The sequence below is a fragment of the Pinus tabuliformis genome, chromosome J, assembly GCF_031772625.1.
Source record: "Pinus tabuliformis cultivar Carrire ecotype Pingquan chromosome J, CPIR1, whole genome shotgun sequence".
Taxonomy (NCBI): Eukaryota; Viridiplantae; Streptophyta; class Pinopsida; order Pinales; family Pinaceae; genus Pinus; species Pinus tabuliformis.
Window position 1 is genome coordinate 114,646,285 of NC_142295.1, and position 18,347 is coordinate 114,664,631.

At 39.4% G+C, this 18,347-nt stretch overlaps 1 protein-coding gene, 1 non-coding gene and 1 pseudogene across 2 annotated transcripts in view; 2 read left to right on the forward strand and 1 right to left on the reverse strand.

Moving 5' to 3' along the window:
* The first annotated feature begins 659 nt into the window (after nt 1–659).
* Nucleotides 660–8,127, forward strand: LOC149225804 (pentatricopeptide repeat-containing protein At1g11290, chloroplastic pseudogene; annotated as a pseudogene).
* On the forward strand, nt 4,278–4,385 carry LOC149225805 (U6 spliceosomal RNA). The gene has a single exon (XR_016248499.1). It is a non-coding gene; the product is annotated as a U6 spliceosomal RNA (small nuclear RNA).
* A 1,338-nt stretch (nt 8,128–9,465) lies between the features above and the next one.
* LOC149225806 (uncharacterized) overlaps nt 9,466–18,347 on the reverse strand; it is a 30,290-nt gene continuing 21,408 nt past the window's right edge. Inside the window, exons 2-3 of the mRNA XM_089380020.1 lie at nt 12,747–13,198; nt 9,466–12,564 (exon numbers count right to left, since the gene is read on the reverse strand). Coding sequence (XP_089236146.1) covers nt 9,466–12,564; nt 12,747–13,198 — 3,551 coding nt within the window. The remainder of the gene's footprint in view (nt 12,565–12,746; nt 13,199–18,347) is intronic.

An 18,347-nucleotide genomic window follows, 5' to 3' on the forward strand; every position in this document is an offset into this window, starting at 1 on the left:
TGGTCAACATTAATGTAACATAAATAAATTGTCACATTAATGTTTGACCATGGCCAACTTCATTCAACCATTGTCAACCTCAATCAACCCTCTTCAACCTCGATCAATTTTGTCAACCATGATCAACCATCAACAACCCTTGTTAATCATGGACAATCATTGTCAACCATTTTTAATCATAGTCGGCCAACATGAACCATAGCCAATCATGATCAACAAATCTACACCACACACATCAGTCGTCAACTAGCACAACCACATTAGTAGATGTGGTTGATATAGCCAATCAACATATGAAAATGACATTGATCAACATATATCAACCACATCTACTAATGTGATTATGCTAGTATATAACTTGTACCATATCATTTTTATCTTCTTACAACTAAAAATAATATATATTCTTTCATTTTTCTTACTATGGTGAATGAGTAACTCATTATTCGAGTAATTTGGGTGATGCATACTCCTTGAGTTTTATTATGACAAGTCAGAAATGTGACTCCGTGTAAAATTTGAAATTAATAAAATAAATAACATCCCATTGTGCCAACCACTAAATCATCCTAAAAAAACACAAATACTTAATTTATTATAATATTGGCTATTTTAAAATTTTATCCTTCGAAACAAACCTTCGTAGCGTGTTAGATTTCACGTTAAAAATAAAAATAACAAACTAAAAATCTAACCATGGACTGCCACTATAGTCGACGACTCTAGTTAATGCCAGCGATGGATTCAAGGATTCTCTTTCACCACCATTACCGCCCTCCATTCGGCATTTCCATAAGGCACATCATTTTTCTCTGCAATGTTCGTCTTCACGGCAATTCTCTTACAGTGTTTGAACATCGCAAACAAACGCCAGACTCTGCTGCACAATCGAGTAATCTCAACACCGATTACAGAGACCATGCATTGGGAAATCCCAATATCAATACTAATGCCTACGCTTCTCTATTGCAGGCATGTACGCACGTGAAGTTACTCAAAAAAATCCATGCCCATATCCTTATCACAGGGCTTCACCATAATAACAACACCCTACAAACCAAACTTGTGACCATGTATGCTGTGTTGGGATACATGGAGTATGCCCGCCAAGTGTTTGATAAAATATGCCAGGGAGATGTTTTCATATGGAATGTGATGATGAAGGGGTATACTCGCAATGGCCTCTGTCATGAAGCTCTTAAGCTTTATTATCAAATGTATGGTACTGTTATGGAACCTGATAAGTTCACCTTTCCCTTTGTACTCAAGGCTTGTGCTGGTTTAATAGCTATGCAACAGGGCAAGGAGGTTCATGGTCATGTAGTAAGAACTGGACTTCATTCAGATGTGTTTGTGGCGACCGCACTTGTAGACATGTATGCCAAATGCGGAAATATGGAGGATGCCCGTCGAGTGTTTGACAAAATGTCCGAGAGAGATGCCGTTGCTTGGAATGCCATGATTGTTGGTTATTCACAGAATGGACATGGGGTTCAGGCCTTGGTGCTCTTTTATGAAATGCAGCTTGCTGGTGCAGTAATGAATCTGATCACCATGGTGAGCGTGATCCAAGCGTGTACGCATTTGGCAGCTCTGCAACAAGGTATGTCGATGCATGGTTACATGATTCGGAGATTGTTAGAGTCAGATATTTTCGTGGAGAATTCCCTTGTTGCTATGTATGCGAAGTTCGGGTACATAGAGATTGCCCTGCAATTGTTCAACAGAATGCCCGGAAGGAATGTTGTTTCATGGAATGCGGTGATTACTGGCTATACCCAGAATGGGTTTGCTGACGAAGCTTTGGAGCTCTTTCATCAAATGCAATGTGCAGAAGTGACACCGGACTTGGTTACAATTCAGTGTGTGCTTCAAGCATGTGCTAATTTAGGTAATCTGCAGCTAGGCAAGCAGATCCATGCCTACATAATTCTTAACAGATTGGAGTTGGATGTCTTTATCGGGAATTCACTTGTGATCATGTACAGCAAGTGTGGAAGTATCGAGTCTGCGAGAGAATTGTTTGACAATATGACTATAAGAAATGTGGTCTCGTGGAATGCAATGATTGCAGGGTGTGCAGAGAGTGGAGATGCGAAAGAGGCCTTGACACTCTTTTATGAAATGCAACTGGCAGGGGTAACACCTACGTTGGTCACTATGGTAAGTGTACTCCAGGCATGTGCTCATTTAGGAGATTTTGAACAAGGCAAATTGATACATGGCTATATAGTTCAAAGTGGTTTTGAGTCTGATATTTCTATTGGAAATTCTCTGGTAACCATGTACACAAGGTGTGGGAGTATAGAACCTGCACATCAGCTATTTGGCAGAATGTCCGAAAGAAATGCGGTTTCATGGAATGCTTTAATAGCTGGATATGCGCAGAATGGACAAGCTAACAAAGCCCTGACACTTTTTCACGAAATGCAGCTGACAAATCTGATGCCCAACTCGGTCACTGTGGCTAGCATCCTACCAGCTTGTGCCTCTTTGGCCGCTCTGCAACAGGGTAAAAGGATCCATGGTTACGTAATCAGAAATGGATTTGAATTAGATGTTTTTGTGGGGACTGCCCTTCTTGACATGTATTCAAAATGTGAAAGCATAGAGATTGCGGAGCAAATCTTCAATAGAATGCACAAAAGAAATGTGGTCACATGGAATGCAATGATTGCAGGCTATTCTTATAATGGGCATGTCAATAAGGCTTTGGCTTTCTTTTCTGAGATGCAACTGGCAGAAGTTCAAGCAGATTCAACCACCATGGCAAGTTTGCTTCAGGCATGTTCATATTCAGGAATGCTGCAGCAGGGCCAATTTATTCACAGTTGCATTATTCAAAGTGGAGTTGAGTCAGGTGATTTTGTGCAGAATTCACTTGTAGCTATGTATGCGAAGTCCGGGAGTATAGATATTGCGCGCAAATTGTTTGATGGGATGCATAAAAAAAGTGTGGTCTCATGGAATGCAATGATTGCTGGATATGTTCAGAATGGTATGGAAAAAGAGGCCTTCAATCTGTTTCATGAAATGCTACAGGCAAGTGTGCCTCCTGACCTGGTGACCATGGTGAGTGTTCTTCCTGCATATGGCCATTTAGCTTCTCTACAACAGGGCAAGTTGATACACGGTTACATGCTTAGAAATGCATTTGAATCGGATGTTTTTGTGGGGACTGCATTAATTGACATGTATGCCAAATGTGGGAGTATCAAGATTGCACGCAAATTGTTCGATAACATGTCTAACAAAAATGTTGTCTCATGGAATGCAATGATAGTAGGATATGGAATGCATGGGCATGGTGAGGATGCCCTTGTGCTTTTTAGACAAATGCAACACAGAGGCTTGAAGCCAAATGAGATCACCTTCCTTTCTGTTCTGTCTGCATGCAGTCATGCAGGCCTGGTGTATGAAGGTTGGAAATGCTATAACTGTATGACTCTAGACTATGCAATCACACCTACTGTAGAACACTATGCTTGCATGGTCGACCTTCTTGGGCGTGCTGGGCATCTAAATGAGGCACTGGACTTAATTGAAAAGATGCCAATAGAACCTGGTGCCAGTGTGTGGGGAGCCTTTCTTGGTTCATGCAGAATTCATCGCAATATAGAGCTAGGAGAACGTGTGGCAGAACTCCTTTTCGATTTAGATCCTGATAATGCCGGGTATTATGTATTGTTGTCTAATATATATGCTGCAGCTGGCAGGTGGGATGATGTAGCCAAAGTGAGAAGAATGATGAAAGAGAGGGATGTGAAAAAGTCCCCAGGATGCAGCTTGATTGAAGTAAATAATAAGCTCCACTCATTCGTTGTTGGTGACATATCACACCCTCAAACACAGGCAATTTATGCCATGTTAGAGACCTTGGCTATGCAGATGCAGGCAGCAGGGTATGTGCCTTGCACAGACTTTGTGCTGCATGATGTGGAAGAAGAAGTCAAGGAAAACATGCTCTTCGTTCATAGTGAAAAATTAGCTATTGCTTTTGGTCTTATCAGTACAAGTTCTGGGACATCTATTAGGATTACCAAAAATCTTCGTGTTTGTGGTGACTGCCATATTGCCACAAAATTCATCTCCAAGATTGTCAAACGAGAAATCATAATGAGGGATTTAAACCGTTTCCACCACTTTAAAGATGGATTATGTTCTTGTGGGGATTACTGGTAACACCCGTTAAACTAAGCAACAAAATAAGAACTTGTATCGCTACAGTTTGTAGCCCAAGCCTAATTTTTATTTAGCTTTCATAGATCAAGGATGTAGTCTCTTTAAAGACATCCAGTAAAATTGGAACGAGACAAAGAAGATTAGCAAGACGTCTGCCTATGGATGACATGACAGAGACAAGTTAAGAAATAGTCCAATTTTTTTGGCATGAGCATGTCCTCTAACAACAAAGTGGTTAAAAGTGTCAGATAAAAGTTGCAAGTTCGATGCTCATATGCTCCAGCTTGCTGCAGTGTGCTAGTCAAACTCAAGTTGACTAATATCAAAACTCGTTTCTATACGCACTAGTTTGCCATTACTCAATTGATATGACTGTTATAACTGTATCAAACCACACTCAGTAATAAATAGATTTCACTTCAAGAAAAAATAAGACAAACATAGATCCATCTTTACCTTGGATCTATTAAGTCGATCAATACCTTGAGGTTTGCTTGCAAATCTTTACCTTGGATCTATTAAGTGCATAGAGGGATCAAAACCTTGAGGTTTGCTAAATAAATCCAAGGTGAAGTATCGATGCAGTGGCGTCACACAAGTCTTTGCAAATGATAATCCAGGACAGAGGGCATACTTCAAGTTATGGCTTGCATGTGTTTGTGCATGGAGGTTAGGTCAGACATGTGTGTCATGCCAGGTGTGAGTTGGGCGTAACAGTGGTGCTGAGACAGGGAAAATCTGGTGGGAATGTGGTCAAAAAGTGCATCTCAGTCATAGCCAAATTGGGAAAAAGGCGGGACAAGTTGCAGAGATCACCATGTGGGAAACCGAGGCACTCGAGGAAGCTAGGAAATCGAAGTGTGGATCGATAGAGCAGGTACACGATCAGTTTTACATATGGCAAAGACGATGAAGGATAAAATGAAGAGTCATGGGAATGAAAGATGCATCCCAACAGAGAGAGATGATGTTATACCATAGAGATGATCGCCATGGCCTTTGGCCTGGCAATATAGGGTCTAGCATATGACAATGGTATGACATTGTAAAAGTCTGCAAATGTAGGCGACATTGGTTTTACGGTGGTCGAGGAACGAAGCATGCGCCCTTGTGGCGGGCCGTGTGCACCTTGAGATCCTGAGCTGTAATCTTTGATACAGAAATCAGGTTCTTCTTAATACCAGGAACATACCACACATCAAATATATTCCTGATCTTTCCATCAGGCAGAGTGACAAGAACATCTCCATGTCCCTTGATCCCGTACCCTCTATTATCTCCAAGGTATACTTTTACTCCAGTGTTGGATTCTCTAAAATTTCTAAACCATTGCTTTTTACCTATCATATGTGAGGAGGCTCCAAAATCTACGAACCAAATATCTGATTCATTCTCCTCAGTGGCTAGTGCAGTCTCAACCATAAATAATCTAACATCCTGGTTTTGATCTGCATTAGCCAGATGGCCTGCATGTCTTCTTTGCTTGTACCTCTCCCCATCTGCCTTTTTCTTATGGCAAAATTTAGCAATATGGCCTATCTTACCACAATAAAAACATTTAGGAGCAGAGTCATGTTTATGCAAGGTTATACCTTGTGGTGTCCTTTTTCGTGATACGCTGCCCTTCCTATGATCAGCCACTGCTTTCCCTTTCGGCTTGAACTTGGTCATCAATGCAAGATATGGATTTTGAGGTTTGAGGGACAACCTCCTTTCTTCTTCTTGTAGCAAGATCCCGGTAAGCTCTTCAAAGCTTGGAGGATTTTCTCTTGCATTCAATTCTGTTATAAACATCTGATAATCATCCGTCATGTCGTTCATGGTAATTGTCACCAGATCATCATTTGCCACAATTTGATCGATATCAGTTAGTTTATCTTTAACCTCCTTTATCCGGGATATGAATGAAGAAACAGACTCATTCTCCTCCATCTTGATGGAGAGAATCTTCTTCCTAAGGTACAAAGTTCGACTGGTGTTCTTGATCTCGTACATTTCTTTGAGAATCGTCCATATGTCATTCGTCGTCTTGCACTCCCGAATGTGAGGGATGATGCAATCTTTGACTGATAACTTGAGGAGAACCTTTGCCTTCATCTCCCTTTTCTCCCAGTCTTGAATTGTTGTATTCGATCCACCAGTTGCAGTAGTTGACTTGACCTCATCACCGGTGGCAATGCCATAGGCTTTCTTTCCTTCAAGCAGAGTCAGGAGCTTAAACTTCCAATTGGTATAATTGGAACCATCAAGCTTATTACTCATTGAGATAAGCTTCTGCAATTTGATTATTCATCTTGAACGAATAAAAAATTTCAATAATTTAAATAAACCCTAGATCTTCACCCCAAATTCTTTTTAAAAAAATGCCCCCCTTATATCAAATAATAACTCCTTCAAAATAATGCAGAGCTCTTCTCCATATTTTTAATTAAAGATTTAGGGAAAAAGAACTTTAATTATCTGAGCGATAATTATTTTTGCACCACCGTGGGGAGGAGGAGGAGCAGCAAACCAGCATCACCTCGCGGAGGCAGCAAACAAACACCACTTTTGCAAGCACTCTTTATTCAATATGTCCAGTGGTTAATGACACCGTCAACTCAACAAACTTGGATCTCATCACTCCAAATGTTTTCGACAACAATTACTACGTCGACATGCAGAACGGTGAAACACTTTTCACCTCTGACGCGAGTCAACTGCTCCGTTGTCAATAATGCTTCTTCATACTATCAACAAATTATCGAGCCCATCGTTGGTCCAGAGAAGCGGTCTCAGCGACTCTGCGCGCGCTCCAGACAGACCGCTCTCCACACCCGTGGTTGCTCTCGCTACCACTGTTACCACGCCCTCTTTCTAGTGCCATGGCAAACAAAGAATCCACGGCCTCTCTCAGCCCACTATGCACAACACTCAGATGCCAACGCTTTTGCACGCAGCCTTCACATGGTAATCCGCACGCAAGATACCAAGCAGCAACCTCTGCTCACGCCACAGCTGCCACAACCACCTCAAGCACGCTTTCAAAGGAAAACAGGCAGCTACAGGGTTGCGCAGCCACCACGCAGCCTTCGCAGCCACCATACAGCAGAATTTCACGGCAATCTCACGGTAATCCCTCCGCGATCAAGCCTCCTCGGTAGACCTCGGCATCCAACAGTGGTGGCTCTCACGCAGATCTCCTCCACGCAGATGCAGTAGAAGATCGGCGTGCTTATCCACCAAGGAGTTGTGAAATTAGTCGCAGCTATACAGCTCGGAATCACGACGTTCCACCCAAAGCTCGTGCCGAGTTTCCAAAACGAGAATTGTGGAAATTCTACAGTGCGCTTGTCGCACTTTACCACCCAAATCTCGCAACGAATCTGCTTCAGTCGCGCCCTTCACTCAGCCATGCAACTTTGATACCATGTCAAGAGTAGCGCAAGGAAGACATGAAATGAGAAACCAAACAAGAGGAGCTCATAGGTGCGGATCACTAGGAGCTACCTCAAGAAAAACACCACACAGGCTTCACATTAATCTCCAATAATAAATAGATACAATTTGTTAGGGACAGCGAATCATATCCCTGAATAATAGGAACTGAATAACTAAGAAAAGGAAAATGACAACTACATAACAAGAAGAGCCTATTCTCCATTAATTCTAACAGGTTCTATATGCACTAGTTTGCCATTACTCAATTGATATGACTGTTATAATTGTATCAAACCACACTCAGTAATAAATATATTTCACTTCAAGAAAAAATAAGACAAACATAGATCCATCTTTACCTTGGATCTATTAAGTCGATCAAAACCTTGAAGTTTGCTTGAAAATCCTTACCTTGGATCTATTAAGTGCATAGAGGGATCAAAACCTTGAGGTTTGCTAAATAAATCCAAGGTGAAGTATCGATGCAGTGGCGTGACACAAGTCTTTGCAAATCATAATCCAGGACAGAGGGCATACTTCAAGTTATGGCTTGCATGTGTTTGTGCATGGAGGTTAGGTCAGACCTGTGTGTCATGCCAGGTGTGAGTAGGGCATAACAGTGGTGCTGAGACAGGGAAAATCTGGTGGGAATGTGTTCAAAATGTGCATCTCAGTCATAGCCAAATTGGGAAAAAGGCAGGACAAGTTGCAGAGATCACCATGTGGGAAATCGAGGCACTCGAGGAATCCAGGAAATCGAAGCGTGGATCGACAGAGCAGGTACACGATCAGTTTTACATATGGCAAAGACGATGAAGGATAAAATGAAGAGTCATGGGAATGAAAGATGCATCCCAACAGAGAGAGATGATGTTATACCATAGAGACGATCGCCATGGCCTTTGGCCTGGCAATATAGGGTCTAGCATATGACAATGTTATGACATTGTAAAAGTCCGCAAATGTAGGCGACATTGGCTTTACCCAGCCACCAGGGCTGACCGCTGTAAACAGTTGTGTTGATGTTGATGAGTGATTATTCAATTCTTGAATTCTATGTATTTGCGACTAGTTGAATGCTTGCGTGAGCCTTGTATATATATTTATGCATCCTGATTGCTATTCTATTTATATGGTTATGTTTTTGAAATCCAATGCCATGGTATCGGTATATATGTTGTGTAATTCCAATTCGTTGAGGGGCGATTTCCCTATTCATCAAGTTGATTTGCAGAGTTTTGTTGTAGTTGAATTGTGCGTATTTGGTAATTGAACGTGTTGGACTATTGTAGTGTAATGCTGTGTGATCAATTGATACTACAGGAGCTTATGAAGTCAGCGTGACTCTGTTTTTGCTGCCATTTGAATTTGAATTGCAGGGAGAGGTGTTGTCTTCTCTAGGATCTATTCTGCAATATTTATTACATTAAGAGTAATGAGGTACATAATTCAGAAATGAGAGAATTTGTAATTGATGTTTTCTAACTATTAGATTTGGAGTTTTTTTTAGAATTCAGCGAAAAAAATTGTTCACATCTTCATTTTTGTTTTTTTTCAGAGAGAAAAAGCAATATTGTATTATATTGAGGATATATAATAGAAACAGATAGTTACAGAAAAACAGCTCTTTGAAGCTGGAGGATCATGATCTTGATAGAGACAATCTACTATGGAACCACCTGGGCTGTTCAAAAAACCAGGAAACAGAGCAAAAGATAACATATACCCGATATATGTGCGCGCATACATCATCTATGTGAAAGACTCAAAGAACTAGATTCATGGCTATTTGACATCCAAAACGCCAAAACATATACAAGTATTAAAAAACAAAAGGGAGAAACTAGAGAAAGAGAAGGACAATCATAAACCGGGAATAGAGAAGTCCTGCATAAAGCATGAGAAATCTCCATATATAACCTTCATGGACCAAGCTCCAGGTTCAAGTAGCAGGCCCTCCTTTGACAGTCTGTCCGCTTGCTGATTCTGAGCACGGAAAATGTGATGAATGGAGCAATCCCTCAAGAGACCCCAAAAGAACTTAATTCTGTCCACCCAACCTGCAAGATGAGGGGCCATTATATTGCAGGATCCTTTGACATGATCAATCATTGATTTGGAGTCGCCAAAGATCGAAATAGATTGAATATCACAAAAGATGCAGAAAGCAAGGAGGCCCGCTAGAGCCCTTGCTTCAGCCAAACTGTTTGTGCCCTTTCCACTGTGCCATGAGATAAAATATTGAAGCTCCTCATCCATCAAGATGTGAAAACCACATCCACAGTTGTTTTGCTGCTCAGCACCATCAAAAAAAGCTCTTGGGAAACCTGCGAGACTAACATCTTTCGCTTCTCTGTTGCATCTTTTCATACTGGGCTGCTTTTTAGGCACAGAGTCATAAGTGGAGATGATGTGTTGCAGGATAGATTTGAGTGGGAGTTTTGACTCTTTGAAAATCTTGTTATTTCTCCACCTCCATGCGCACCACAACACGATGATAAGGATCGGCCTCCATGAATCCCTTTGTCCACACCACCATTCAAAAGCAGATTGAATTGAATCAAAAACAAAATGAGGAAAACCATATAGAAGAGCCAAATCATGCCAGATTTGCGAGAAAGCTCTGCATTTAAAGAAACTGTGAAGATTGGATTCTTCTTCTGCCTCACACATCGAACATCTACTCGGACCGTGCCACATTCTTTTTCTCAGATTATCCCACATCAAATTCCTATTGTGGTAAACCATCCATGAGAAGAAAATAGATTTTGGGGAGCAGCCTAACTTCCAGAAAATTGCAGGGTACTTTGTTCTAGCTTGACTGGACTTTTGCACTATCAAGTCTAAATAAATGTCTTTAACACGAACCGGCAGACTAGCTTTAGGCAGCCGCCATAACAGCTGGTCATCCTGCATGGATCTGTGAAAGCCGCAGCCCCTCAACGCTACCTTGACATGATTCCAGAGCATAGCCAGAGGCGCAGGCATGCCAAGATCACTGGCCTCTTTCCAGAGAGGACAAGGACCACGCCAAGCAGCAATAAGCTTATCCCAAGTGAAAATGCCAATCCTGTGGAAGAAGAAAAGAAGGTTTTCGGGGATGGCAATACTTTCCCGACCATTCCATAAGGAGTCTATGCCGATGAAGATTCTGCTACCCGACTGAAGGGACCATTTCAAATTCTTTATAAAATATTGTTCGACTTTGCGGAAGCTGAGCCATATGGCTGACCCGTAAGATATTCCAATCCTGCCATTCCTGAACCAGTGCTCCAGGGATTTTCCTTTCATATACTTATTTTTGATGGTAATGCTCCACGGCCCATCTCCGAACATGCCTCTCCACAACGATTTGCATAGGAGAGCGTTTTCGAAAGACCTCAGGTCCAGTAAACCCCAGCCACCTGAGCTCTTGGGCAGGGCTATCTTTTCCAATTTTGAAAGGTGAAATTTTCTCTGTATTGATTTACCACCCCATAAGAAATTTGCAGTGACCTTGTTTATTTCGTGAATGATACTAGCAGGGAGGAAAAAAATGTGAGCCCAATAAACAACCAATTGCGTTAAAACAACTTGAGTTAGAACTATTCTTCCCGCCAAAGATAGGTACCTATATTCCCAGGCCGAAATTTTTTTGTAATACCTGTCAATAAGCCACTGCCAGTCTGATTTAGAGTACCCTTTGGCTTTTAGCTGAAAGCCCAAATATTTTAAACCATCCTTGATCGATCTCGTCTCTATACCAAACTGCTCCGAGATCCACTTCACCATGTCCATATTGGTGTCGTTGTGGAATAGAATTGATTTTGCCCTATTTATATGTAACCCTGTAGCATTTTGGAATCTGTTCAGAATGTCACTGAGGCATATCCATGAGATCCTACAGAGCATAGCAAAGATAAGCACATCGTCAACAAATAAATTATGCGATAAGAAAATGTTCCTGCAAATTTTTACAGGCTTGCACTTGTTTTCAGATACCGCCTTATTTAAATGAAGACTGAGAGTGTTCATAGCCAGGATGAACAATAGCGGTGAGAGGGGGCATCCTTGGCGCAACCCTCTTTCTGCACGGAAAAAGGGAGATGGCATCCCATTAATATTAATAGCATAATGCACATTTTCGACGCATGCCATGATCCATCTGATGGCATTTGGATGTAAGCCAATTTTTGCTAATAAACACCTTAAGAACCCCCAATCTAAGGAATCATAAGCTTTTTGTAAATCAATTTTGAGAATGGCAGCGTCTGACTTTTTTTGAAACATAGAGAACAGGCATTCTTGAGTAATTGTGACTGCATCTAAAATGTTTCTTCCCTTTAAGAATGCATGCTGATCCTTTGTAATGAACTTTGCTAAGGTCGCTTTTATCCTTTCTGCAATAATTTTTGTTATGATCTTAAAAGATATATTGCACAAGGAAATTGGCCTGAAATCTAGAAAAGAGTCTGCTTCCACTTTTTTTGGGATAAGAGCTATTTGAGTGGAAGATGTGATCTGGTGAATACTGCCGGAGATCCTTGAAGCTTCCACCATCCTAAGCAGATCATGTTTGATAATATCGAAAAAGTGAAGAAAGAAGTCAATTGTCCAGCCGTCTGGGCCTGGACATTTATCCTTTTTAAAGGATTTCATTACTCCAAGCAGCTCTTCCTCTGAAATGGGATTAAAAAAACTCTTATTTGTTTCCTCATCAAACATTTGAGGAGCCAAATCTATACCCCAAAGAATGTCCTGGAAACCGCATCCCCCTCCTCTTTTATATTGTCTTTCAAAATGTCTGACTGCTTCCTCTGATATATCTTGTTGAGAGAATAAAAATCCTCCCTGACCATCCTTTATTTTCCATATTGAATTTCGCTTGCGCCTTGAGTTTGCATACTTGTGAAAAAACTTGGTGTTGCGGTCCCCTTCGTTGAGCCATAAAGCTCGACTATTAAGCCTCCAGGAGACTTCTTCCTACTTCAAAAGGCTTTGTTTTTTCCGTTCAAGCTCCCTTAAACGACATCTCATACTAAAAGGAGGGGAATTTGCATCCATAGACTCGATAACGTTGTCGATTTCTCTCTGAGTTTCCTGGAGAGCATTTTTATCCCTCTGTCTTTTTTTTTTTTTTTTTTTGTTTGCCACTCTTTAACAACCTTTTTCGTGGCAGACAGCTTATCGCGGAACGTCATAAACGGAGGAGTCGTGTTCTTTTCAGAGAAATCTTTCCATGTTTTAATTACGATTTCATTGAAACCAGGGTCCTCCAAACATATTCGGTTGAATTTAAAAGGATACCCATTTCTGAAACTTTTTTCCCTCCAGGAGAGATAAATCGGCCTATGGTCCGAGATAAAGACATTCCCAATTGAGAAGAAAGGCATGCCCATTTTTTCAATGATGCTAACATGGACTATGAACCTGTCAATTCTTTTTGCAATGTACGCCTTCTCCGCTCTCCCATTGTCCCAAGTGGGCATCATTTTCGATGGGGCTATGTCTACAAGATTCCTGAGCATTAGTTCATTCTTTATGCGCTCTGCAATCGGGTCCCGCTTCCTGCAGTTACCCCAGCATTCTTCTGAGCTAAGTGTTAAATTTAGATCACCTGCAATCATCAGCGATTCAATCTCAAAAATTTCTGAGTCAAAATTTTTTTCCTAGAAAGGAATTCTGTTCTTATATGGGGCATAGACATTTAAAATATTAATAGGGCTCTCATATCCTCTGATGGACGCAGAGATCAGGATGCCTGCAAAGCACTTATATGCTTTTGCTCTGATCCATGCTGGGTCCCATAAGACCGCCAGACCCCCTGAAAGACCCTGAGCCTCCGAAGCAACTAGGAACCAAGAGGGAAACATTTTTCTGAAATAAGATATGTATACTTGCTTGTTGTGCATAGTTTCTTGAATTAGAATGATTTTAGTGTGGACTGAATAGAAAGTATCTTTTAACGCCAAAAATTTGAGGCCTGCTCCCAGACCTCTAATGTTCATGGACATTAAAAAGGTCATTTTGACAATCTTCATTTTTGTTATCTAAACTGGGTTTTTGACTTTATATATGAATTGAGCACTCAGAAAAACCTCTGGGTCACTCAAATTGTGGAGAGTTCACAACTCAAACTTGTGAATTTAGTAAATCCTCAAACTTCTGAATTTAGTAAATCCCTATAGCATTGACCAGAAAAAGTGTCCAAATAATCCTCCAAAAAGTCTAACATTAGCCCAGCAACATAATCTTACATTTAAAAATAAAAAAGTATAAATAAATGTTATTTTAAATCACACAATATTAAATCAAACAAAAAATTTAAATTATATATATATATGCTCAAATGACATTATAAGCTTTAATAATTGAAACATGTTCATGTATATATGTTACAACATGTAAAAAACAATTAAAACAGCTTTGATCCATCTTAAACCTAGGAACCTAGGTCAATGAAGTATAGAGATATAAAATATGAAATATAAAAAATTTCTATATTTATTGATAGGTAGTTTTTTTAAGTATGAAAAAAATAATATATAATATGGAATTAAATAATAAAAAATTTACAAATTAAAAAACTTGACCCCTCCTCATAGTTGATAGTTTGTTTCCAACATATTTAACATACAAAGGGGCAGGATCGTCTCCACCCAAGCTATTAAGCACCTATTGTAAATATCATAACATAATTATGTATATCGAGTCCCTTTAACATCTTGAAATGACATCTAGTAATCCATCAAAAAGTACATCTTGAAATGACATCCAGTAATCTGTCAAAAAGCAGTGTAATAAAAGAAGTGGTCATGCTACGGCAACAAATACCACCCTGCCATAGGGCATTTAATGCCCCTATGGTGGCCCTTTCACAAACATGACCCATGCATCGATTTGACATCCCAAGGTGTTGGCCAAGTCAATTCAACGAGGGGAGGGACCCACCCGTCGCCATGTTGGCATCTGAACACTCCCTGCCATGCTGGCCTGTTCAAACAAACATTTGGGCGCATGCGTTATGAACTTCCAGTTTCACAGGCCATCGTCGGCTCTTATTCGCCTGTGACCAGATCTGTGAATCAAAACCAGCGAGGAACCATACATTCCTAGCATACGAAGCTACTCCCATCGCCATTCACCTTCCAGCAGACGGAGCATCACCGAGACGGAACCAGCAGACCGCCCGTTGAATTGAGGTATTCTACCTCCAGAAACCTCTTCATCTGCAATCCTCTAATCTTGAAGTTTGCACCGAAGCTTCTCTTGAACTTTGCATTGAAGCTTCTCTTGAACTATAAATGAATTTAGTTTAAAATGGAAGAATACCCATGCCCATATTACAGTGCATACCCACGTATAAAAATGAGATGATTCATTTTGAGTTTGAACGTTGCCATATAAAGCAGATCGACATATCCATGTAATAATTCTAAGACATGGAAGGGCATTCATTTATGGGTTTGGGACATTAAAGAATTCATTTTTAAGATCACACATCTTATGTAATGCCTATGTTACACTAGTAAAACCCCAAATTTAACAGTTTAGCCTTTGCAGACAGTGTAACATAAAAAATGATTATTCAGCAAGAAACAAATTCAACCAAATTTGTTTGTTTAAAAAAGGAACAACATCAAGATCACAATTCAAATAACCTCAATGACAAACTCTAATCCCCATGGAAAGCAGTGAAGTTGCAGTGCAAAATCTTATTGCTCTGTAATTGGTAGTGGATTGGAACAAAAGGTTACATATGCCCAAGTAAATGAATTGTCACAAAGAATGAAGAAACAAATCTATTTAGAAAGTGGTATAAAATGAACCAAATTTGATTCCACGAATATTTTGTTTTATAGACCACTACTGATTCCTCCAATTTTGGGAGATGAAGACAATATCTAGGTTGATCTTTCAGGACTTTGTATGAGCTATGATAAGACTTTTCCTTTCTAAAGTAGGGAAGGACCTTACAGCCTTTCAGAACCTAACGTTTTAGGACTGTAAGACCTAGGAGACAGATAGATGATTATATGCACAAATAAAAGATGTCAAATAAACAATCACAGTGATAATAATAATAGAAACTCAGATTCAATATTGAGCCTATTGTTGCATACAAGATGTCATATAAACCTCAACTCAAAAATACTAATGAAGATAGAACAATACTATTTGAAGTTTGGTAAAACTTCTAATAAATAATATTACTAACAAAATGTTTGCAATACGGGAAGCTAAAACAACAGAAGCATCACAAGAGGACCAAGATCCCCCAATTGATCAAGATGTGTCATATTTGAAGGGCACCTTAAGTGCATTTGATATTAGTTTCGAGCAACTTACTAGGAAGGATGGTGCAACCTAATGAATCAATTAGAAAAATTATGATGATGTGTAGTTTAAGCTAGGGGATGTGCAATCACCCATTTCAACTATATTGCAAAAGGAAATTGCAGCTGCTATTGGCAAGCATGAAAGTTGCCCCATGGATAGCATGTTATAAGTAAAGGAGTAGTTGAGAGACAAGCCCAAGTTGAGTCTTCCTTATGCTAACCCTTGTCAGAAAATATTTGGCTTCCCTAGTTCATTTATTCAGGGGAAACGATAAATATCAAGAATGAATCTCCCTGCTCACATTGAGGCTTTACAATGAGGGGTATCCTTTTGCATTTTTTTTTCGGATCAATCCCTAAAGTGAGAAAATAGTTTATAGGCCATTCTTATTAACGTACAGACCCAGTATGACCTCTGTTAAGATGGACTGTAGTGATAATAAAACAACTAGTGCAGGGCTCTCAAGCCACCGTACGAATATGGATGCCTAATCAAATGAGGTTGTGTTTGAACCTTCAACTTCCTTGACTCAAAATTAAAATTTTAAGACAAAAAACATATAGGATTTTTACTCTTGCAATGTTTTGTTCTTTGCTTGGATTGTTGTGAAAATAGAGAAATATATATATATTGATTTATATGCTTTTCATTTTGGACATTTCATTTCAGAGTCAACTAGTTTTTGAAAAGTTATTTTCATGGTTTTATGTTATGTTTTCCGAGGATTTTGCATATTTCTGCCCATATAATTAACTCAATGAGAAGTCTTAGCGTCTGTGAAAGCCTCTTTCAGACAGGCGATAAGGTTTTGTCCTCCTTAAGAGGGTCCTAATAGGGCTTAATGTCTCTTGCTTTCAAGTTTCTTGTACATTTTTATTCTAAGGAAAGAAATGAGCCTCCCTCTTAGCCCGAGAGATAGAGTAAGGTTGTTGGTACTAGGCCAGCCCACAAGTATACTCACTTAAGGGTTTACAAGGCTTGAAGCCAATACAACAATATTCATAGGCATGAAGCCATTACAACAATATTTATCAAGGTGTTACAGTTCATCATGTCATTAACAGGGATTTGAACCTGGGTGGGGGAACATAGCAGCCATTTTTCCCAACCACCCTTGAGACAATGCAATGTGCACTCAAGCTGCAAAATTTGGTTCATTTTTAGTGGGGATCCTAGAGATTGTTAGTGGAAAATCTTGTTTCACATTTGGGCCTCCTTGATGTGCATTTCATTCTATAAAGGGTATGACCTTTCTCTTTATTTTGATCTGTGGGCACTGGTCATCTCTCTCTATTTCTCCGAGAGTGTTTGTTTCTTTTAAAAAAATCTTTTATTTTGTTGAAATATGTTTCTTATATTTATTAATAAAACAATAAGTGACATGCATAGATACAGGAACATACTACACAAAAACTTAATTTCATGGACCCAATTCCAAAAACCATAAAACCCTATATCCAACAAAACCTGAAACTAGAAAGTCAGACTACTGTAAAGGTAGAAACATGGAAATAAAAACCATAATTAACAGATTAGACAAACCCTCCCTTTAGAAAAATCATATGGTGTCATGCAAATGAGCAACATGACCACTACAATAGGCAGAAGCTAAAGTCGACCTCCCCAAAAGTAAAGATCTTTAATTTCTCTTTTTAAATTAAATTGGTTTGCAGAGGTGGATGAAACAAACTTCTATGATTTTTATCCTTGTTTTATAAGACTTACTGATGCAGTTACTTTGCCCTTCCCTAGTTGAGAATTAAGCAAGTAGCTCACAATTGTGACTTACATAATCTTGTCTTTTTAATCAGTGCTATCCCTTTTTGAAATAAATAGTTTAAAATAAACAAATACTGTTATGGCATAGTTTACAGTTTGTCTATAAAGTCAATGCAATGAAGTAAAATGCTAAAACTATACTAATTATACTAAATGATTTCTTGCATATATGACAACATTTCACATTTTGATTTTTAGCAGGGGCTTGGTGAATTGTTTGAGGTCATTTGAATATCATTTTTCTTGCTTTTTCTAGTTCCAAAAGCTCAGGTTAGCGAGCTGAATAAAATTCTCTCTTTACTCACCATAGAGCACCAATAAACATGGTAGTGAAAGATGGACTAGTGGTCAAACGATTGGATATGGTGTTCTTAAATCTTAATTTGCAGATCTGGACACCATATATCCTGTAAAAAAGGGATATTTGCATATAGTAGTATCAAATTCCAATTGAACCATGAAATCCTAAATTATTTATTTTTGATAATTTATTGATGTATAGAACTCAGAGTTGCCTACATTTTTTGAAAGACACAAGATGAGTGCCCCCATATGTTTAGTTAATATTTTTGTGGACAATGAAGGTGTGGTATGGGAAATTTGGAAACATTTCTTCATAATATGAAATGCCCCTGTATAGTTCCACA